The sequence below is a fragment of the Mesoplodon densirostris genome, chromosome 5 (genome assembly GCF_025265405.1).
Source record: "Mesoplodon densirostris isolate mMesDen1 chromosome 5, mMesDen1 primary haplotype, whole genome shotgun sequence".
Classification (NCBI taxonomy): domain Eukaryota; kingdom Metazoa; phylum Chordata; class Mammalia; order Artiodactyla; family Ziphiidae; genus Mesoplodon; species Mesoplodon densirostris.
The window spans coordinates 112,304,706-112,329,129 of record NC_082665.1 but is presented as its reverse complement, the minus strand read 5'-3'; the positions used below and the strand labels follow the sequence as shown (position 1 = coordinate 112,329,129).

Sequence of the window (24,424 nt, the reverse complement as noted above, 5' to 3'; positions counted from 1 at the left end):
TTTAGTTAAGATGGTTAAGGAAGGCCTCTGTAAGAAGATACCAGTCAAGGATAGAACTAAATCAAATAAGAACAAACAACAATCAGGTGTTATATTCAGCATATTTAAAAATCAGGACATCAGGACACCGGCCAGTCAAATGGGACACTCAGTCAAGCAGGAAAGATGCTGGTCTAAACAGCCAGTAGAGCTGTACACTAGTGCATCCCAGCTGAATATCAGCTCTGCTTATAATATATCCTTTCCTCTGTGAAGTCTCCAAGGGCCAACAAGGTTAGAAGTTATCACTCTTTCTCTTGGCTTTGATCTGTACTCTGTCCTAATTATACCCCTCCTTTAGTGCTATTATTGGTTTCCAATAAAATGCCTTAAGTGGTGTAGCAAAACTGAAACACACCAGAAAAGATCATCAGGATGGCAGGAGGGCTCAAATCCATGCCATGTGAAGAACAGTTGAAGGCATGTATTGGACAACATGGTCATGGTTTTATGACCACTATTTTAACATCTCTGATAGCCTGTCACATAGAAGAGGAAGTAAAGCAATGATATTCAAAGTATGGTCCACGGTCTTCAGGGAAATTATACATGGCAAGCTTTTTTTAAATGAAGATACCTTAGTTCCCTGAATTAAAATTAGAGAATCATGGGATTAGGTATTTTCTATTTAAATCCAGTAGTTGAACCAAAGAAATATATGGATATGATGAGACAAATTTCAGTTATATGTACTAAAAAATTTCTAAGAATTTGATCAGTCCAAAGACATAACGGGCTAACATTCAATGACCACTAGTTAGAGGTACCATAGAATGGTTCTGAGCAGTACCTCTGAAGATGAGACGAGACCTGCAAGGACAGACTTTCAAGTCCCCTGTAACTCTGATGTCATATGATCCAAGTCCATGATAACTGAGTTTGGTTATTTAAACTCAATAAAGATTTTGGCTGCCTCTTCTTATGCTTATGAAGCAACATCCAAAGAAAGAATGAGCTTAATGACCAGTTCTTTCTTTCCTATATGGAAGCAGTAGACAAAAACCCATTTTTATCTACTTGTTTCTATAAGGTATCAGTGGACTGGTACCACTGAGGCTTTCTCCACCACTGGCTCAAGTTTGGAAAACAGAGTCATACTACCAACACTGTCATTTCTTTTCCCATAGGACCTGAGGTAAGGGGAAGAAATAGGATTCTAGTTGGCTTGGCTGTGAAGGTGATGGAAAATTCCTATAATTAGACAGTGCACTCCCCCCAGTGCACTTTGTTCCATGAAGACTAAAGATATCAGTGGTTCCTCCCAGCACCAAAATTCTATAATTCTGACAAAGATAAGATTCCATGTTACCACAGAAGTCAGTGGATATAAACAACGTTATGTTCTCTTAACTCATCTTCAGAAAGACTTGCGACATTACCCTATGTGTGACTTGCATTTTAATAGATTGTCAAAAGACATTCACTTACCTGAGGCATCACTTTGCAGGATCCCATAGAAGTAGAGACTCATTACACACCACAGAAGTCCCATCCTGTCAATATAAATACAAAGGTAAGGAGAGTACTTATTACTCTCAAGTGCTTAAATAATATTTGTGCATATGCATGCTGACTATTGACTAGGAACTGTTCTAAGAATTTTACAATATTAACAAACTTAATTGTCAGAACCAACCAGTAAGGTAGGCTTTTTTCATCCTCATATTACAGACAAGAAAACTGAGACACATGTAAATGACATACCCAAGATCCTGTGGCTAGAAAGTAGTAGAGTAATGATCAAATTCCAGTAGCCTGGCTCTAGAACAGCCTCTTAATCACTGAACTCTAACTGCCTACTAAAAAAAATATTTTTAGGGATTTTTTTCATCAGAGTTGAATTTCTGGTAGATGAGTTTGTTCCTATTAACCCTTCATCATATTCTCTTGTTTATTCCCAATTGGAAATATTTTATAATCCAGACAGTTTTCCTTCTTAGTGATGAATAGAAAGTCTACAAATACTGGATTCAGACTTGGTTTGCAGTCCACCATACTCTGAATTTATAGTAAGGGGAAATGTATAATCCTCATGCCCTGCTGTGCCTGCTCTTATCTTCTCATTCAAAGAGACAAATGATGAGGCTGAATTCCAATTTCTGTGATCTTTAGCCTTTCTGTTGATAACCAGCTGAAACAGCCAACTAGAAAGAACGATGCCCTTATATTTGGTTGTGTGATCTTTAATGCAGAAGGGCTGGAGATTTAACAACTCTGTGAAATATTTCTTTCCCTACTACTCCAGACATATCTGGCCCCTGATAAAACCACTGTGGGGTTATAAATACTGAAACCTGAATATTACTGATAAATTCCATACTTAAGACTTCCACTCTCTGTTCTGAACACAACAGCCATACTGGGTGCTTACATTGGTCTTGGTAACTTGTCCAGACTATATTTCTAGTAGGTGACAGAGATGAGATTTATATCCACACCTGGAAAACTACAAGTTTATTATCCTAAACATTAGCCTATGTCACAAGTTTCACAACCACAGGAACCCAGTAGTCTAAAAAGGTCAAAGAGATATTTAATAAGCAGGGTAACATTAACAGCATTTGAAATGGGACATTTTTAAGAGCACTACACTGAAACAAAAGGTACCTTTTGGACAGTACCAAAAGGTACGGTCCAAAACGGTACTGTCCAAGCAATCCAGAGTGTGTGGTCACTTTAAAGGACAATGCAAGTTTCCAACATCTGTCACCTCTCTTGACCACACATCACCAAAAATCTCTACTGTGCTTCTTCTTTAGCATGATTGTACACAAATCACAGGAGAGTATATTATATCTTAAACAACTATTTTATCTCAGAAATTAAATGTCTTTCTTAATGCTACCATTCCCTTCCAGTTCTTATACCATTAACTTAGGGAGTTCTCTCCATTAGTCACTCATTAATTCAATAAAACATGTATTGAACACTTTCTGTTCACAAGTCACTATGATATAATCACAGGGGCCTCTGGCAAGCAAAGTGTAGGGCTGTTATCCCCAGTAGAGGAGATAAACCACATGCAAACCACTGCAGCAACAGCAACTTTGAATAATACACATGCAGAGGCACTCTAGGATATTCAAAGATTTATCGGAAGTTCTAGCACTAAGCAGGGTCTAGCAAGGACTTAAAATGTGTACAAGAAATAACTGCAATACAAAGTAATGCGGTAAAAAGAGAGAAGGGCCAATAAGCGCTATTGAAGATTAGCCAAAGAAAGAGATTACTCCAGCTAAGGCAGTCAAAGAAGACTAAACGCAAGAGGTAGCTTTGAACTGAGCAAGAACTGGTTTAGAAATTTAGAATTGAGGCAGAAGAAAAATGTGGGGAAAAGAAACTCAGTGGAGAATAATGCTCAAAGAGGAAAGCATGGAACATAAATAGGAAATAGTCTATAAATAATTCAGTTTGACTCAAGCACAGGGTATTAGAAAAAGAACTATAGAAGATTTTGTTGGAAAGCAGGGGGTTTTAGGATTAGAATATTGCAAGGCCTTGAACAGTAGGCTAAGAATTTAGGATTTCATTTAAACAGAAAATAGGGAATCACTGAAAGTTTCTGATTAGAGGAATGATATGATCATCAAATTATGCCGTATGGAGAGCATTCTTCCAGGCACATATTGGATGGATTGCCACTAAATTCTGTCTTATAATCACTGTGGCTCCCGAGTCTTCACAATAATTGTTATCCTCATAGTTTTGTGTCATCTAAGGACTTGATCAACATTCCACCTATGTCCTCATCCAAGTCATTAATAAAAGTAATTAATCATTCTGTATAATCCTTGTCAACAGAGAGCAACCAGACATTTAACTGCCGATTCAGGGCAGGGTAATCTCAGTTCCAATACTCAGCTATGCTAAAGCACTCCAGCCTTCCAAATTGCTTTTGGCTATTAAAAAAAAAAAAAGCCTCACACCTCTAGATTTTCCCAATTTGCCTGTTTATAAGCTTCTGAGTTCCTATGGCAACACTTAGAAAACATTCTAATTAATGTGATTGAGAGTCTTAATTGATAATTTCATGAGTAACTGGATTATACTTGAGGCAGCAAGGAGTCAGGTCACCAAGATAAAGCTGATCTAACTTGTGTGCAATCACAAATCCAGGGTCAGTCCTGCCCTGTGATGAATTAGAATAAAGCAGACTGAAAAGAAAATGTGATTGTGCAGGCTGGTTTTGACAGACTGAAGGTATCAATGTTAGTGTCTGGTCTGAAACCTCTCTGGGAAGACTGACTCATTTAACCTTGTGTTGCATTCAGCCTCAGAATTTTATTATTTTTACTAGTAATACACTTTTTTTTTCTTTTCTGGCTGCACGGCACAGCACGCAGAACTTCCCCGACCAGGGATGGAACCCACCATACCCCCTGAAGTGGAAGCGAAGAATCTTAACCATTGGACCACCAGGGAAGTCCAGTAATACACTTTTGATTCTTATTTCTTGTGGAGAGGGGGTGCTGGGTATTTTCAGACATGAAGAAACTGTCAGAAAAGCAAAGGAATCTGTCTAATAATGCATGGCTTCTCATGGTCTGAAGTACTACCTAGTTTTAGATTATTGTGATGGGGTTTAACAGCCCCTGCCCTTGCTTCAGATGATTGGAACTTACATATAATAAATTACCAAGTCAGCCTTCCCTGCATTATCCATTTTATTTACTATATGATCATTTTTGCACTTCCCCTTAGATATTAGTACTTCTCTCATATTTAATGCCATTTTTCCTAGTATAATGTCTGTACCATCTAGCAAGAAGTTTCAAATATATAATTAGTTCTATGCAATCAACATAATGTTGGGACTTCCCTGGTGGTCCAGTGGTTAAGACTTTGCCTTCCAATGCAGGGGGTGTGGGTTCGATCCCTGGTCAGGGATCTAAGGTCCCTCATGCCTTGTGGCCAAAAAACCAAAAAACATAAAAGAGAAGCAATAATTTAACAAATTCAATAAAAACTTTAAAAATGGTCCACATGAAAAAAAGCTTTAAAAAAAAACCATGATGTTAATAATGATTGTTATCATATACTTTAACATCTATCCTTGCAAATCAATATTTCTAGTGTCTGTATTCTCTAGGGTTATTGAGCTTCAAGATTTCCTTGCCTCTGGGTCAGCCCTGACCACTAGATTTTCTCACTGGGCCAGGCTGAAACTAGGTTTGCTACCCCAAGGCTAGTATTACCTCTGAATCACCATTTGCTCAGCCTTCCTTCTGTACAACAGCATTCACAAGGCCACAAGACTGGATTCATCCATCAGTTTCCTAATTCCATATGCAGCTCCACAATCAGATCATAGGCACTCTTTGAATCCCAGCAACCTGGTTGGAGCTTGGCCCTTCAACCTGGTGCTTATCAGCACTCTGTTCCAAGAGCCTGCATTTTTTTCCCTGTAAGGTCCTACTCCAAGCTGGATTAACCTCTTACAACCATGAAGCTTTATCTGCTTCATTCCTGGTTGACAGAGACCCTTTGTTTTTACCTGCTCACTGAATACTTGGACATAAACACCAAGGCACAAGCCCAAAATGGTCATCCCCAAATTGGCCCTGTAGCCAAATTACTTCCTTGAGTCCTAATTCCATCTAGGTCTTTCCTTTACCTTTCTCTAACTTTCTGATAAAGTTTGAGTGAATCTTGCTTCTATGCCGACCTAATATATGACAAACAAGCTTTTGAAGGACACAGGAGAAGTTATTAATTACTCCATTTTACAGAAAAAGAGATAGCACTTATTAATAAATCAGAGTTATTTTCTTCATCAATCTTTTATCTAATTTATAGCTTTTGAACCATAAAAGAATTCTTGTGCAGAATATTTCAGAATCTAATATTTATTAATAAACAAAAGTTTCAGCAAAGTAACACAGAAGGCTCTGAATCTGGGTAAAATGAAGTAAGCATATGGCACTTTGTCTTTCTTAATCAATGTAATTATAAACCTGGGCAGAGTGAATGGAGCAACTTTTTGAGGATTCTAAAAAGGAAAAATGAGCACATTCTTTTCAAGTATACATAAGCATTCACCACAATATTATGCACCATAAATAAAACCTTAACAAATGTTAAAGAATTCAAAGTACATTCTCTGAACATAGAATTAAACTATAAACATACATAAATAAATAAATAACAGGAAAAATCTCCAAACACTTAGAAATTAAGGAATATACTTCTAAATAATCCATGAGACAAAGACATAATCTCAAGGGAGATTAGATAACATTTTGTATTGAACAAAATTGAAAATCCAACATACCAAAATGCATGGGATGCAATTAAAGCAGTGCTTAGAGAAAAATTTGCTGTATTAAAAGCTCACAATATAAAAAGATCTCAAGAAAATCATCTAATCTTTCACCTTAAGAACCTACAAAAAAGAAGAGAAAATTAAATCAAGCAAGCAAAATGAGGGAAATAATGAAGAGTAGAGATCAAATATTTTTAAATCAGAAATAATATAAGCATAGAAAAAAATAATAAAACCAAAAGTTGGTTCTTTGAAAAGAACAATAAAATTGCTAAACCTTTAACCAGGAGAACCAACAAGGAAGGAATAACACATATCACTAATATCAGTAATAAAAGAGGGTATTTCACTACACAGGCATTATAACTGTCATAAGGCAATACTAAAAATTCTAGGCACATAAATTCCACAATTTAGATGAATTGGACCAACATCTTAAAAACCACAATTTACCAAAATTCACCCAAAATTAAATGGACAATCTAAATGGCCCTATATTATTAGAAGAAATTGTATTTGCAGGTAGAAACCTTCCAAAAAGTAAATATCTAAGCTCCAGATGGTTTCACTGGTGAATTCTACCAAACATTTTAAGGATTAATAACCTCAATTCTACATAATTTCTTCCAGAAAATAAAAGAGGACATAACGGTTCTCAATTTACATAATGAGATCAATATTGCTCTGTTTACAAAACCCACCACAGACAGCACAAGAAAACAAATTTACAGATATCCCACAACCAAGCAGAGTTTCTCCCAGGAATTCAAAGTTGGTTTCAGTATTTTTAAAGTCTAAAGAAGAAAAACCCTTTGATCGTATCAATTGATGCAGGAACAATATCTGACAAAATTCAATATCTATTCACGATAAAAACTCTCAGCAAACTAAGAATAGAAGGGAACTTCCTCAAATAGATTAAAAAAAAACTACAAAAAACCTACAGCTAGCATTACATCTAATATTGCAAGACTGAATGTTTTTCCACTAACATCAGGAGGAAGGCAAGGAAGTTCATTCTCAGTACTATTCAACATCATTCTAGAAGTCTTACCCAGTGCAATAAGGCTATTCACAGATGACATGATTTTCAACATAGAAAATCCTAAGGAATCTATTTAAAAATGGAACTAAATAAGTATGTTTAGCAAAGTCACATCATGTGCAGTCAACACACAAAAATTAAACATATTACTATAGACTAGCAATGAGCAATTGGAAAGAATCTTCTTTTAAAAATACTGGTTACACGGCTTCCCTGGTGGCGCAGCGGTTGAGAGTCCACCTGCCGATGCAGTGGACACAGGTTCATGCCCCGGTCCGGGAAGATCCCACATGTCACGGAGCTGCTGGGCCCGTGAGCCATGGCCACTGAGCCTGCGCGTCCGCAGCCTGTGCTCCGCAATGGGAGAGGCCACAACAGTGAGAGGCCTGCGTACCGCAAAAAAAAAAAAAAAAAAAGAAAAGAAAAAAAAAGCCTAACCAAACATGTGCAAAATTGGTTGAAATTTACAAAACGTTGATAAAGAAATGAAAGAACCTAAATAAATGGAAATATGTGGTTGGCAGGATGGCTCCCAATGCTAACCGTGTCCTAATCCCTGGAACCTGTTATGTTACCTTACTTGGCAAAATAACTTTAATTAAGGTTATGGACCTTAAAATAGGGAGATTATACTGGATTATTCACATGGGCCTAATTTAACCACTATGAGCCCTTAAAAGCAGAGAACTTTCTCTGGCTAAAGTCAGAGAGATGCAGCAGAAGGATGAGCCAAAGAAATGGGAAGCTATAGGCTTTGGATGCTAAAAGATAAATGTAGCAACATATTTTGATGTTAAAAGATAAATGTACAACGTATCATGGAATGTCGGTGGCCCTAGAGAACTGAGAGAAATCTCCAGTGGACAACCAGTAAGGAAACAGGAACCTCAGGTCTATAGCCAGAGGGCATAAATTCTGTCAACAGCTTTGGAAGTGTGTTCTTCCCCAGAGTCTCCAGAAAGGAACACAACCTTGCTGACAATTTGATCACTTTGACTTTAGCCTTGTAAGGCCCTAAGCAGAGAACCAGCTAAACTACACTGTACCTGGACATGTGATTCACAGAAACTCTGATGTAATAAATGGATGTTGCTTTAAGCCACAAAGTGTCTGGTATTTATTACATTGGTAATAGAAAATAATACAAGAGACATACCAGCCTCATGGATTGTAAGACTCCACATAGAAAACATGTCAATTCTCCCCCAAATTACTTGACAGACTTAATGAAATTCCAGTCAAAAATCCTAGCAAGATCTGTTTATAGATATAGACAAGTTGATTCTAAAATTTGTATGGAAAGAGAAATGCCTTAAATATTGAAAACCATTTTGACAAAGAAGAATAAAACTGTAGGAATCATACTACAAACAACCCAATTTTAAAATGTCAAAAGTCTTAAAGAGACACTTTACCAAAAAAGGATATTTAGAAGGCAAATTAACACAAGAAAGGATGTTCAACATTATTAACCATAGGGCAGTGAAAATTAAAGCCAGAAAATGAGATACCACTAAACACCTTTCAGCATAACTAAAGTAAGAAATACTGACAATACCAAGTGCTGAAGGGAATACAGAACAACTGGAATTCTCCTACTGCTGAGACTACAAAATGGTACAGCCTCTCTGGAAAACAATTTGTCAGTTTCTTACTAAGTTAAGCACACACATACCATAGGATCTAGCAATCCCATTCCTAGCTCTTTACTCAAGATGTTCACACAAAAACCTGTATGTGAATGTTTATAGTAGCTCCATTATTAATTGTCAAAAACTAGAAACAACTCAAATGGCCTTCAAGAGGGAAACGGATAAACAAACACTCGTACATCCAAAAAATAGATGCTTGCCAGCAGTACATAGCAATGGGCTGTTGATAACAACTGGGATGAACCTCAAAGATACTATGCTGAGTGAAAAAAAAAGTCAGTTTCAGTAGGTTACCACCATCCAGGTCCATTTAAATGACATTTCCAAAAAGACAAAGCTAAAGTGACAAAGAATAGATGAGGGGCTAGAGGTAGTACAAGGGTGACTGCAAAGGGACAGCACAGGGCATCGTTTAGGAGACAGAACAATTATCTGTCCTGATTGGGGCAGTGATTAAATAAATGAGTCTATCCATAAGTTAAAATTCATAGAATTGTACTTCCAGAAAAGTCTATTTTATTTCATGTTAATTAAAAAAAAATGTTTAAGTGGCATGATTTTTCTTTTAAAAACTCCACAAATGATTTGTGAACCCCTTTAGACAGTTTAAATAAATGAAAGCTGTTTTAACCCAAATTTGGCTTCTATTTTCAAAGGTCACTTTGAAAATAACACAGTCCTGTCGTTAAGTACAAAATGTTCCAAAAAAGTCTAGCAGTAGAGGAACATGGAGAGATCAATGAAACTGTTCTAACTTTCAGCACATCAAGCCAGTGTTGCTAACCTCGATACAACAGAGGACTCAAAGTTTAGAAAACATGAGCACACTCCTCTTAGATACTGCCTTCCTCTTTCTTATTAAATAGCTTCAAAGTGTTTGGAACTCTGAGAGGACATATGTAACATAATATACCACCTTCCGCCTTTAGAAGCTTGGAATAGAATGTGAGCAGGTTGATTTCCTTTTGTCCTTTAATATTTTGAATAGCAACATGCTCAGTGGGGTGAGGGAAGAAATGTCATCATTAAGTCTCACCCTTCACAAGAGGGAACTAGAACTAGGTTTTCAGTGGAAAGTGCAATGAACTTGGAGTTCTAAGTTTCACTGTATGATCTTGGACAGCCTGACAGAAGAGGAGAGAACTATTCACAACAACCACTTACAGTTATAACCTGGTTACTGTCTTGATGACTAATTTAAAACTGATGTGCTAAGCATTTGTGGACACTTCTTAGTTAGGGCAGGAAGAGTGTTCCAATGTACTTTCTCCCTAGTAGGTGGACAATTTGATGACTAAGTATTCTGTACTTATGGATACTGAGGCTGGAGTTTGCATGGGGTGAAAGAAACTAATACCTACCTCATCAGTTTGTTAGGAGGAGTGTACTTGATAATTCCTGTGGAGTACTTAGCACTGTCCAGGAACATAAATAGCTCTCAGCAAATTCTGGTTATCATTAACTCTTATTAAATGAGGTCATATATGAGAAACACTTCAGAAACTGTGGAGCTGTAGGCAGATGTGAGCTACTATTAATATCATGTACAAATAATAGACTAAGTTACTTGGTTCAAGTTGACCATTGACCATTGACCATTGGGCAAAATGTGCCATGTCCTACACTTTGCAGGTACTAGGTCCAAGTTCAGTACTCTGTTCCCAAAATATTTCAGAAAAGACAGTCGTGGTTTTAAGTTGGGCCTCTGTACCTTACAGAAAAGCCAAGATGGTTATGATACACTCTACAAAAAACTTGAACTTGGAAAAATCATGGTCCAGATGGCCTCACTTCTCTAGTCCTCAAATCCCTCATTTACAAAATGAAGTGAAAACCTCTGCCCTGATATCTCATAGGGCAGTTGTAGAGGATCAAATGACGTGACACATGGAAGAATTTAATTATAAAGTGTTACTCTAACATAAAGTGTCATGACATTGGTTTTTATTACGAAACGAGATGGGTTGTTTTGTTTTGTTTAGATTTTAAAGAATTTGAAGAAGTGGAGATCTTAAAGTCAAAAAGAAAATAATGTTACAAATTGCTTAATTCAGATCACAACATAGATTACCTTTGGTGACATTGCCAGGGAGGAGCAAGAATGAGGCTTCTAAGGTCTGGTAATGTTCTATTCCTTAGTCAGGTGATGGTTACATGATGATGCATTTGTAAAAATTCAGCAATTTGTACATGCAATATTTATGTACTTTAGTGTTAATATTCTATGCTTCTGTAAAAAATATGGAAAAACTTTTGCTTTCTTGAAGTTAAAATGTGGTTTAAAACAACAAGGAGAGGTTAGAGAAATATATAGGGTAACGGTATAGTTTTTTAAATCAAGAAAGCAGTTTAAAATCCAACACAGAGAGAGAGATATCTCAGAGCTCTTCAAAGCTGTGGGGGGAATTTTTAGGATGAACCTCACATTCCTTCTAATTCATTCAGAAAATATTTATTAAGCTGTGGACGCAGTCTGAAGGAGGAAGAAAGGTGGAAACTTCCCCTGTTCTCATGGAGCTTGCAGTCCTGAGGCGTATAAATGTCTAGAGTCTAAAGAACGGGGCTGCAGCAGAAGCATTTCACAGTATGTGAGTATAGAGGAGGGAGCGGCTCGCTGGGGAAATGTGATGTTATTTGAAGTTAAAGTAGAGAATTAGGAGAAATTTAAACCACCACGGACACAAAACAGTCCTATCACCTGAAAGACTAAGATCTACTCACCTGCAGGTTAGGAAATTCATTACTTTTCTCAGCATAGGAAAGCTTCTTAACCATCTGAGGTTTTCTCCCCTTAAATTTAATACAACTGCATTGCCACCAATAACCTCTTTAATTCGAACAGATAGTCTGAAGATCACGATCCTGTCTGGGAGGCTGTCTAGAGAGAGACACCATCTACACAGAGAGGCCACAGGAACAAAACTGCAGCCAAGTTTTCATAGATTTATCCATAAAGACTGTATGCTCTAGCTTTTGAGTATACAGAATCGAGTTTTGTTCAAATCAAGAAGTATTTATTGAACTCCTATTTCATACACTTTAATAGAAACTGTGTGGTATACAGAAATAAACACACAGCTCTTGTAATCATGGATCTCATAGTTTGGGAGCAAAGTCAGACATAAACACAAAACAAATAGAAAGAAAAGTAGAGAGAAAAGAACAAGTAAATGGTCGAGGACAATACAATCACACCAAAATGCATGATGAAAACTATCACATCCCATGGTGAACATTCTGCCAAAGGACCATGTGAGCAAATGATTCTGAAAAGTAATATGTCACATAGCTCTTTCTTGGAGATTCACAATGTACATAAGTATTTTAAAGACTCAGGTCATCTACCAAGCAAATATTGTGGTTGACTTGTTTTAACCCAGCATTAAACCAAGTTATCTGGCCGTGAACCCCTTTTTGATGCATTAAGACCCTTAGGGTTCCATTGGAAATACTGAAGTAAATAGTGAAAGCCCTAATTAGGGAAGGAAGAGCCCCAGCCCTAATTCCTAGATCAATCTTCAGTCCATAAGATGCTGATGCTTTTCAAAATCATCCAACTGCACTTGAGACTAAACTAGGGAAAGAAATGAGTCCTAGCTTTCCCACAGCTTCACCTCCCCTCTGCAGCCTTTCCTGGTTCTCTCTTGTCTGGCCATTGGCTGGAAATATACTATGCTTTCTCTGAAAACTCAGTTCAGGTATCTGTATCTCCCTTAGAGCCCTGAGAAATTTTTGTCCTAATCTGTTTTACTAAGGTTTTTTTTTCTTTTTACCTCCCTTTTCGGGCTAGGACTCCAAGTTTGTGCCCACGTTATATAGTCCAATGGCATTACATAATAAACATATATAATTATAGGGCAACTACTGGGTAGTAGAAAGAACATCTCCCCAGGATACAGTCAACATCTGTTCTAATTTGGTGTTGGTCACTTTGTAACTTTTCTCCCTTGGATAATTTACTGAATTCCTGTGGAGCCTGGTATCCTCATCAATACAATAGACTAACAAATACTTACTTCATAGGCTGTTATAAGGATCCAATTAGTTGATATTTATGAAAAAACTTTATAAATGGTGAAGTATGATGCAAATATGAAGCACTGTTGTTTTTATTTTGCACACGTATTCACATGAACTCTAGATTCTTTAGCAAAGCTGAAGGCCATGCAGAGGATGCAGTCTCCTCCAGGAGTGGGTCTAAACAGATGTCACTGTGAGTTCTATGACTCCCATCAAAATCCACTGCCTAAAAAGTGGACCTGTTTTCAGAAACTAGACTTGAATGGGTCTAAGTCATCCTCGGTCTCACAACACCAAGTCAGTTGTCCTTTCACAAGAGCATTTCCTTGTGTCATCCCCCTGCTTCCATCAGAGAGAAAGAGATTGGTTTGCTAGAGATCATCTATCAGAATGGAACTTCACCTTCTCCCCTATTTAGGGACCTGGAAGTTTCAGTAGCTTCAGCTATTCAAACAGACCCTGCAGGGGTTTCCCTGGTGGCGCAGTGGTTGAGAGTCCACCTGCTGATGCAGGGGATGCGGGTTCGTGTCCCGGTCCAGGAAGATCCCACATGCTGCGGAGCAGTTGGGCCCGTGAGCCATGGCCGCTGAGCCTGCGCGTCCGGAGCCTGTGCTCCGCAATGGGAGAGGCCACAACAGTGAGAGGCCCACGTACCGCAAAAAAAAAAAAAAAAAAAAAAAACAGACCCTGCAGCACTCAGGGGCTCCTCATTCTCACTTACACAGAGAAACAGGAGGGATGAGTCCCAGGTCCTAGTCCTGCTTCTTGCATGAATTAGTTGTGTGACTTTGCCTATGCACTTTACTGTCCTGGTGCCACAGTTCTCACAACTGGCTTTGTTAAGAAGAGTTCAAATCAAAAGTTAAAGCAGAACTTTCACAAAAGACTTCCCATGTACCAGACCGACACTGTGCCGATCGTGAGAAAGCACAGGGGCTTCAGGACAGCCTCTACCTTGAGGCATTCAGTCTACTGGAGAACACAGCCCGTCGGACTTCCTTCCCATCCCCAACCTTGTCCCTGAAACACAAAGATAACATTCCAAGTCTTCCTGGGAACCCACATAAGCCAAAACTAGAGAGTGTTAAGGAAAATATTATCTTTCTGTATCTAAAGTGTTAAAGAAAATCCCCCTATGAACTAACACTGAGGAGGTCTGTGTGAGTCTGTGTCCCTGTTGAGAAAATTCTATGGCTTCTTTCACTGATTTTTGGGCACCAGGATCATCCTGACAGATGGCAATGTGTACCCACCAGTCCCATAGTCTGGGATGTGACCTCAGTCAACCAGATCACTCTGGATGGAGGGAAAAGGCGGGGGGTCTGGCAGCAAATCTTTATATATGCATTTGATATTTGGTGACTTTGTGGCAAGCAAAGTAAGACCATGAAATCCCCCTCTAATCAGAATGAGAATGAGCTGAAATTTTATAGTGCTGTTATCTACTGATCCATAAACCACTAAAGACTCAAGCGACCCTAATTTCAACAAGTATGCCTTATCTTCACTATACAGCAACTTAGGAAAAAAAACAAAAAGCCAGTGCCCTCACAGAGAGGTGCTCAAGCAGTGCTTAATATGAGGCTTTAAAATGCTTTGACAAGAAAATTGAGCAGGATGGCAGAACATATACTAAAAACAATATGGACAGAGTACAAGGGGCGGCATTTTGTGGCTGCACCTTAAGCTTTTCAGGGGCATTCTTTTCCAATACAAAGCTAATAAATAGTAACTAAGTACCCACTATGTGGACCCTCTGTGCTAAATGCTAAAGGATGAAACAGATTTTAACATGCCTCAGGCATCTAGGACCTCACAACCAAGCAGGGATCTCCAGCATGCACTTTGCTAATTTAACCTTGTAGTTAAAAGCCTATTATTTTAGTTAAATGTTCCAATCCTTGGCTCTGCCACTTAGTACCTGTGGAATATTGGTCAAGGTATTTAATCTATCTGTGCCTTAGTTTTCTCAACTGTAAAATGGGGAGAATAACAGTATCTATGATTCCTTTAACTATACAGAAGTTTAGCTGTGTATACTCATACTATTATGTATCATGTAAGTCCAAGGAACATGCTCTAAAGAAGGAATTACTTGTGCTTCAATGGGGGTGGGGGGATGGGTTGGGTGGAGGCAGGGGGGTCGGCGGCTGGACTGGATGGCCTTACAGCTGGATTCTGAAGACTGTTAACACTCTGAAATGCAGCCATGCATAAAGAGAAAGGCATTTAGGGCAAAATTAAAATAAAACAAGCCTTACATTTTACCACTGAGCATAGAACAGGAAGGAAAACTTGTTGAAAGATTCTAATTAGATGAATATTATCTTGCAGTTATGAAGTCCCTAAAACCATGTACTAGGAACAGTGATTCAGAATAGGAATTTTATTCTGCACATCATTTCAACGGCATACACTCCTTGGAGCCACTAATCATATCAACACATGGTTACCACATTCTGCCCTAGGTAGCAATACTAATGATTATAGGAGTTAGTAGGACATTACCCAAGCACTGGGGCCACAAAAAGCATGTTCGATTACACCGACACTGCCAGTTCAAGAATGGAAGTCTTTCTCATTAGCACAGAAAATATTTTTAAAACACTTTTCCATTCACAAAGTTTTGTTCACACATATATATTCATTTAAACCTCTGAAGACTGCCTAGAGTTTGGTATTTAATATCAATCTCATTTTACAGAAGTAGTAGTGATTTCTCCAAAGTTCCACAGATAATAAATGGTGAGCCAGTATTTAAACTGAGATACCATGACACCAAATCTCATGGTCTTTCCACTACATGCTCCCTCTCTGCTCTTGTCATTACTTTAAAAGTTTGTGTTAGAGACATGGGGCCACAGAAACATGATTTTTTATTGGAGTCTGAATGTCTACCTTCTGCTTAGCAAACTATCACAGGATTCATCGTGTCCTAAAGAAAATCCCATGTTGCTCCTGACATCGATCTGTAGCTGTCTCTGACAAAGGACCTGAATACCTGCTGTGGCCCTGGGAATTTTAAATAAGAAGTCAATGAGAGATGCTGGTAAGTGGTTCTTTAATTGTCTAGGAGTGAATAAAACCTTGATGGAATAATAATCATATCAATATGCTGGCTACATGAATGATCCTGCAGTGAATTACAACAGGGTACTTCAACTCCAAAGCCTAGGGTGGTACAGCTGCATAATTAATCTTGCCCTGCAATAACCCTGCAGGGTCAGCAACATTGGCATTCTGCAGCCGAAATTAATGTCTTATTATTTTAGTCCCCTTTGGTGTTTCCTTGGATTCAGGAAAATAATATTAGATGCAGCAGCTCTGTTGACACAGACAGGGTTTTAAAAGATCACCAAGTCATAAAAAGAAAACCCCTCACATAAATCTTGGTAGGTAGACAGGATGAATTCGACACATAGTCCTAATACACCTACTAAATTCAAGGTTCTTGATACTTTTTATTCTTGGATTAACTTAGACCCTCTAAAGACCACATATTGATCCATATTGTCCAGCTTAGGCTTCTACAAAGTGATTTCAAGAAATTACACTTTGATACTGTGCCCTCATTTTAGAGAAACATTAAGTTGTTAGTATTAGGTGATGTATCAGGTTAAAAAGTTATCTTTTTCTACATGACATCTCAGGGTCTTAGAATGCATACTGTGAAACTAAATTACTTAGGAATCATTAACAGTGCCCCTCCAACTCAATTGACTTTAGGAATCCTTGTTTAAAATATCTCTAAACATTAGGATTCTCAGCACAGTTTAGAAATGCTGACTGAAGTTCTTTCAGAAAAAAAAGGGGGGGTTTCATCTGTATAAGGCATCCCAGCAATAGACTAAGCTTTGAGAAATTCCTGGCAATTCTCTCAGGAGGTGTGTTAGAGAAAACTCTTAAGTGAGGTAAGGGTCATGAATTCTTAACTGGAGAAAAAAGTGGGAAATTCAAATCAATTTTCTAATCTGTGAAGCCATCCCTGTGGTGAAAGCTGATGGAGAAACAGGAGCATAATGACTAGCTAACGTGAGACATAGGACATGCCCGTGGGTATAAGCATGATAGTGCTATGCTCGGCCAGTACTGCTAATTGGCGGTGATTATGATCTCACTTCTTCTAGCATTTCTGAGGCTGTTGCCAAATCAGAACATAAGACACCATAGAGAAAGAGTCAGAAAACAGAGGAGAGCTCTTATTTCTCCAATTATAAAACGAGTCAGCATACATGAGGAGACCCGGAAAATAACCTCTGCGACCTGAATATATGCTAGATACATTAAAAGTGCTATTATTTTTAATTGGTCTGCCTTACTCTGAAAAAGAGAAAGATGAGAAAATGTGTATTCATTAGGCTGACCTAAAAATCAGTGGCTTTTTGCATGTAAATATTCTTTTTATCCACTGATGCTTGAAAAACAGACTGAAATCTTGTTCTCCAAAGCCAAAAGAAGAGATATTTACCACATCACAAACAAGAAGGCTGTAAAAGCCTTAGGTAAGTTTTGGGTGCCATGAGGACACCTGTAAAGGCTGACTAATGACAAAGACCAAATCAATTTTCCCACACAGCACATCTTAATTCTGTTTCCCTGATGTCCTTCATACAACATTCTGGTTCCTCCAAGATCTGGCGGCAAACTCCTCTAGACAATGTTTTTCCACATCACTCTTCATATACCCCAGCCTTTGGCCACAGGTACACACACAGATGGGGTTATAAGTCACCCCCACTCCTCCTTTCCCTTTTAATCATTCCTTCTGCCTGGAATGTCCTGCATTCCCCTCTTCACATGTACAAACACTGCCCATCCTTCAAGATCTATTTCCAAAAACACTTCCTCATGAAACCCCCCTGCTTCCTTTAGCCAGATGTAATTTATTCCTTCTCCCCTACAACTTTCCCGTCTAGTAGCAGTAATGGAATCCTTTGCCTTGTACTACAGTTAGGTGTGTATGTCTTCTCTCTTGAGACCCTTGAGAACAGGGTCTACCTCTGATGAATATCTGTCTTGCAGGACCTCGCAGGAAGCCTGGCACATGAAAGTGCTCCATGCTGCGGACTGAATGATTGTGGTCTTCTGCACACAGTGATTCTACAAGCTGTTTCTCAGTCCAGGAAACTGCTGTAACTCTTTCATTTGTTTTTCACACCGCTGGCCTCTCAACAGTCATTTCTTTCTCCAGATCATCTTTAGGGAGGTGTTTCCTCACTAAAATCTGTCAGACAGTTTACAAGAATACTCCGGGACTGTCATCTGTCTCATCAGTGTAAGAACTGGTTATGCCTTTTAATACATATATTTGCATTTATTCTGTGCATGATTACACTGAGAAAGAGAGACCCAGAGTGAGCTCCTGCCCACCTGTCCACAGAGGGAACTCCTGGGACTAACCTTGGAATATTGTTTAATTTAGATTCACAGTGTCTGATTCAACATTACTGCAGCTTATTATTTTTTGGCCTGGGTGAAATCCCCTGATCGTGCTGGTACTGAGCAAGAAGAAAATTCCCTTCTTCTTAACTGTATATATTCCAGCAGATAACCATGTTTCTACCTGCCATTTCTAACACCTCAAAAGCTTTGAGGCAGCATCTAGACATAGAAAGGAAGAGCTGATGTGAGGATGTAACAGGCTTTCCTTGACCTCTTCCTATCACTCCCCAAATCCTGCACTCTGGAATTTTTAAACCTGAAGCATAATTTTGGTCAGGAGAGAGGGGTGTGATCAGAAACCAGAGGAAAGCAGGGAGTAGAGAGGTTATAAGCCGAACCAGGAGTACATGTGGAGATAAGGAAACCCTAGGAAATTTAACTTTGAGAACAGTATCTTTCTTTCATTCAACAAATATTTTCCAAATCCCTCTATATGTAGGTACCTTATTCCACTGAAATAATTCATGCTTTGACAGTATACACAGTGCTTATTTCCATCTTACTTGACATTCACAAGCTTTATTGAGAAAGGAATATAATTTTTCTGTTTTACAGATGAACAAATTAGGTGCAAAAAAGTGAAGTGTCGGGCTTCCCTGGTGGCACAGTGGTTGAGAGTCCGCCTGCCGATGCAGGGGACACGGGTCCGTGCCCCGGTCCAGGAAGATCCCACATGCCGCGGAGTGGCTGGGCCAGTGAGCCATGGCCGCTGAGCCTGCGCGTCCGGAGCCTGTGCTCCACAACGGGAGAGGCCACAACAGTGAGAGGCCCGTGTACCACAAAAAAAAAAAAAAAAAAAAAAAAGTGAAGTGTCTTACTCAAGATACCACAGCAATCAAAGACCAGAGCTTGGTTTTAAATAAGATCCTCTGATTACAGCAGAGTGTCTCTCCTGATTCTTTTACATTATCCTCCACCCAATGCCCGTGGCAGGCTATAAACAAAACATATGAAGGAACTGTTCAATATTTAGTTTGGTATGTTTCACAAAATAACCCAAAAGATCAATTAAAAATAGATAAAGATTCACTGAAGCAAAGGTTGTGAAAAATGCCAATCTACATTAGTAAAATCCTTGAATTATAAGCAAAAAATATTCTCACTGGGAAAATGATTTTTATTACTTTGAAAGTAATGGAGTGGCACAAATGAGACGTTTCTGGGAACTGCACAGACTCAGATTATTTGTAATTAGTGTAGCATCACTTGTATAAATGAGGGCATCACATTCAAAGGTTTTAAACTTCTTTCTCCCAGGCAGTTTCCCAAGGAAACATCTTTGTGTTTCAAATCCTGGGCAAACAGAACTCCACTTATTGCCCATAGGCAGGATATTGAAATTTCATGGGTAGTTTTTAATAGGTAGGTTAAAATGCTAATGATGGTGGTTGCCAGGGTCTGGGGGAGGAGGGAATAGGGGGTCAGTGTTAAAAGGGTACGATCTCTGTTGAGGAAGATGAAAAAGTTCTGGAGATGAATAATGGTGACAGCTGCACAACAATATGAATGTACTTAAGACTACAGAACTGTACACTTTCAAAATGGTTAAAATGGTAAATTTTATGTATATTTTACACAATAAAAATAAAAATTTTTTAAATGCGAATGAATTTTCAAATCAAATTCCATTAGGAAGGGATACAATTTGTTACACAAGTTTAAAGACAAACTTCAGCTGAATCTCTAGTTGATCACAACTCAGAAAAAAATAAGACTTTAATTCTAAACTGAATTAGCTAAACATACTAAAATATGTCCTAGCCTCTGTAAGACCAAATATAAGTTAAAAATAAGAGGACTTATTCTCCTTGTTGAAAATAAGGTAAGAGATTTCCTTCCTTTTTTTTTTAATTTTTATTTTCTATCGGGGTATAGTTGATTAACAATGTTGTGATCATTTCAGGTGCACAGCAACGAGACTCAGCCATACATACATGTACCCATTCTCCTCCCCCAAACTCCCACATCTTCTTTATGTATTTATATGTTGATGGACATTTAGGTTGCTTCCTTGTCTTGGCTATTGTAAACAGTGCCATAATGAACATTAAGGTGCACGTGACCTTTCAAACCATGGTTTTCTCAGGATATATGCCCAGGAGTGGGATTGTTGGATCATATGGTAGCTCTATCTTTTGTTTTTTAAGGAACCTACATACTGTTCTCCATAGTGGCTGTATCAATTTACATTCCCACTAACAATGTAGGAGGGTTCCCTTTTCTCCACACCCTCTCCAGCATTTATTGTATGTAGAGTTTTTGATGATGGCCATTCTGACTCCCATAAGATGATATCTCGTAGTTTTGATTTGCATTTCTCTAATAATTAGTGATGTTGAGCATCTTTTCATGTGCCTCTTGGCCATCTGTATGTCTTCTTTGGAGAAATGTCTATTTAGGTCTTCTGCCCATTTTTTTATTGGGTTATTTGTTTTTCTGATATTGAGCTGCATGAACTGTTTGTAGATTTTAGAGATTAATCCTTTGTTGCTTGCATTGTGGTTGCAAAACTACTCCCTGTCAGACCCAGCAATTCCACTTCTGGGTCTTGATCCAAAAAAATTGAAATCAGGATATCTTCACTCCCATATTCACTGCAGCACTATTCACAATCGCCAAGATGTGGAAAAAAACTAAATGTCCATCTACAGATGAATGGATAAAGAAAATTGTTGTATAAACATAGACAATGTAATCCTATTCTTTCTTAAAAAAGAAAAGAATTCTGCAAGGCGACAACTTGGATGAACTTTGAGGACATTATGCCAAGTGACAAATAATGCATGATTGCACTTATGTGGAATGTGGAGTGGTGGTTGCCATGGCCTTGGGGGATGGGGAAATGGGAGTTTGTAATCAATGGGCATAGACTTAGTTAAGAGAGATGCATCAGCTCTAGAGGTCTGCCGTACAATATTGTACTTATTGTGAACGACAGTGTACTGTAGACTTAAAATTTTGCTGAGAGTATAGATCTTGTGTTAAGTCTTCTTACCACAATAAATTATAATTAAAAACATTAAAGATATGAGAAGTTTTTCCTTTGGATAAAGCCAGTTAACTAACACAGATGGTCACCTCCATTACCAAATAATATCAGGATAAACTATGTATGACAAATGATACTATGAAGTCCTCTTACTTGAGAACAAGTTATTGTTTATCTTGAAAACATGTATGCAGTGGGCCGCTTGGTTATATAAAGGTTTGAGATTTCTTTCTGTTTTTACAGTCTCTTAGTGGGCAGCCTGTGATTGGCATCACATTCTATTTTAATGCTTATTCAATAATAGAAGTGTTTTATTTCTCTCTTACCTTTGTGAAGAGGATTTCTGGGTTGAGAGGTTTTGTTTTTAATTATATTTCCTCAACATCTCCTAAACCAGTAACATACAATTTTCACTAAAATAAGAAGGAAAAACCCCGAAAACACAGATGCACAAGAGAAAGGCTAATTTTTATTATTACAAACTGGCAGGAAAACCAGAAGAAAGGGCCAAATTAACTTCTGGAAGAAAAGGCAAAACAAATTTTAAAATGACAAGCGAGTATTGGTATCTATGAAAACAAATCAATGGTTAATTATACAGCCAAGACAGGTAGAAATTTCCCTGTAGACAGGCTCATGAAAAGGGGCTGTAGAATGACTTCCAAAAAGAGAATTCTGTGACTTTGGAGGCTTTCAGCTTCATAACAGACATCATGCAAACACTGGTCCACCAAAGACAAAACATTGTGAGGACAGAAGAAAGAAAGGTGAAAAGAGACCTTGAGAAGGAGGAAGAAATGGAGTGTTAGAAGGAGAAAGGGAGATAGAAAAGAGAGAAAGAGAGAGAGAGAGAAAGAGAGAGAGAGAAGGAGAAGGAGAATGTTACTGTGAATAACAGTAACCATAATTCATAGAAACTAGTCCCTCATTAGTCTAAAAACTTTCCTGCCGGGCTTCCCTGGTGGTGCAGTGGTTGGGAGTTCGCCTGCCGATGCAGGGGACACAGGTTCGTGCCCCGGTCCAGGAGGATCCCACATGCCGCAGAGTGGCTGGGCCCGTGAGCCATGGCCGCTGAGCCTGTGCTCCGCAACGGGAGAGGCCACAACAGTGAGAGGACCGTGTACCGCGAAAAAAATAAAATAAAAAAATCCTGCCATTTCTGCAAACTGAATACCTCCTGTATTTCTTTTTTCCTTTTTTTTTTTTTTTTGCGGTACAGGGGCCTCTCACTGTTGTGGCCTCTCCCATTGTGGAGCACCGGCTCCAGACGTGCAGGTCCAGTATCCATGCTCACGGGCCCAGCCGCATGTGGGATCTTCCCAGACCAGGGTACGAACCCGTGTCCCCTGTATCAGTAGGCAGACTCTCAGCCACTGCGCCACCAGGGAAGCCCTCCTGTATTTCTCTAAATAAAAATTCTATGACAATTTTGTTAAACATTTGTTAGTATCTATCCTATTGTACATTGTATTATGGTTATTCCTCAACATTCCTCATCTCTTCTATTTATCGTGAGCACTTTAAAGACTTGAAGGAAAAGCAAATTTTGTTTTGTCTTTTATAATTCATTTTTTCATTCATTACAATGCCACATGGAGAGCACAGACCTAGAAAATATCCCCTAAATAAATTAATGACTAGAAGTAGAAAGAAATATTCAAACAATTTCACCTTATTAATCTAAAAGAAATGGATTTAACAGGCATGACATAGTCAAGATGAGTTTTTAATAACAGGAAAAAAAAGCAAGTCTCCACTGGGCTTGTACTCACTTAAGTCAAAAAGTCTACTGTTTGTTTTTTTATTTTATTTTTACTTTATTTTATTTAATTTACAGTCATATTATTTATATTTATTTTATTTATAACTATATTATTTGTATCTATTTTATTATACTTATTTTACTTATTGCTATTACATATTTATTATTTTTATTTGACTTACTTGTTGTATGTATTTATTTATTTTAATTTATTTATATTTATTGTAATTTTACACTCAGCATTTTTGTGAAGGATCAGAGACATCATCAGAGTTATACAATTCAGAAGTTCTGAGTATGGGACTAATGAGTAGAATGAATAAGAAAACTACAAAACAAATATGTTGTGACTAGAAGAGAAGACAGAAGGGACAGACAACAAGAAAAATAATAACTCCAGGCAAAGTGGGAAGGATGGAGATGATGGGAGAAAGTATCTGAAGATAATCTATAACAGGAGATAGAAAAAGCCCTTTTGAAGTTATGAAGCTTCTCCCTTTTTCAATTTTCAAAAAGCGAACCAAACCAACTAACATTATTTTCCTGAGATCAGATGCACCAAAATCTGATTCTGAACCTTACTCTGACTTGTGATCAGGCTTCCAGTTTTTGAAACAAATACACAATTATGTCAGTTGTACAGATACAACTCTATTAATAAAATACAGATACAAAGTGTTTCTCTGTGCCTTAAATGTAATTCCTTGGACAGTGAATTCACATGAGTTTCTGAAAGCTCCAATACCCCATGTCATTGTGGCACTTCTCAAAGAAGTGAGTGGAGGAAACAGATTTGATAATGGGGTAAGCCCCTTTGACCAGGAGCTGTAAAACCCAACCATGGCAATGACAAGAATGAGGCAGTTTAAAAGATATCTCACTGAAAGAATCATGAAAATACCCTGCATTCACATACATATTTCCCTCACATACCCTCCTTATTGAAAACACAGGTTTTCATTCAGCAACACACACTAAAGGGCCACTACTGTATGCAAAGCCATCCACCGGGCCCTGCAGGTAAAAGAGGAAGAAGACATAGTCCCTGATCACAAGACGCGGTCTATCAGAATCCACTACACGAAAGCAATCAGTGAAAGGCAAAGCTGGATATCTGTTCTAAGATGCTATTTCGCAAATGTGTATAAAGATGATCTAAAGATTTTGGTAAAATGGAGATTCTTAGTCAGCAAGTTTAAGTTAGGACTCAAGA

The 24,424-nt window shown here is 38.2% G+C and overlaps 1 protein-coding gene across 2 annotated transcripts in view; it reads right to left on the bottom strand.

Annotated features, from left to right (window-relative positions):
* Positions 1-24,424, bottom strand: part of IL1RAP (interleukin 1 receptor accessory protein) — a 125,894-nt gene that overhangs the window by 79,488 nt on the left and 21,982 nt on the right. For both annotated transcript variants that reach the window (XM_060100129.1, XM_060100130.1), the window contains exon 2: positions 1,468-1,532. In XM_060100129.1, the coding sequence (XP_059956112.1) occupies positions 1,468-1,531 (64 nt within the window). In that variant the 5' untranslated portion in view covers position 1,532. The remainder of the gene's footprint in view (positions 1-1,467; positions 1,533-24,424) is intronic.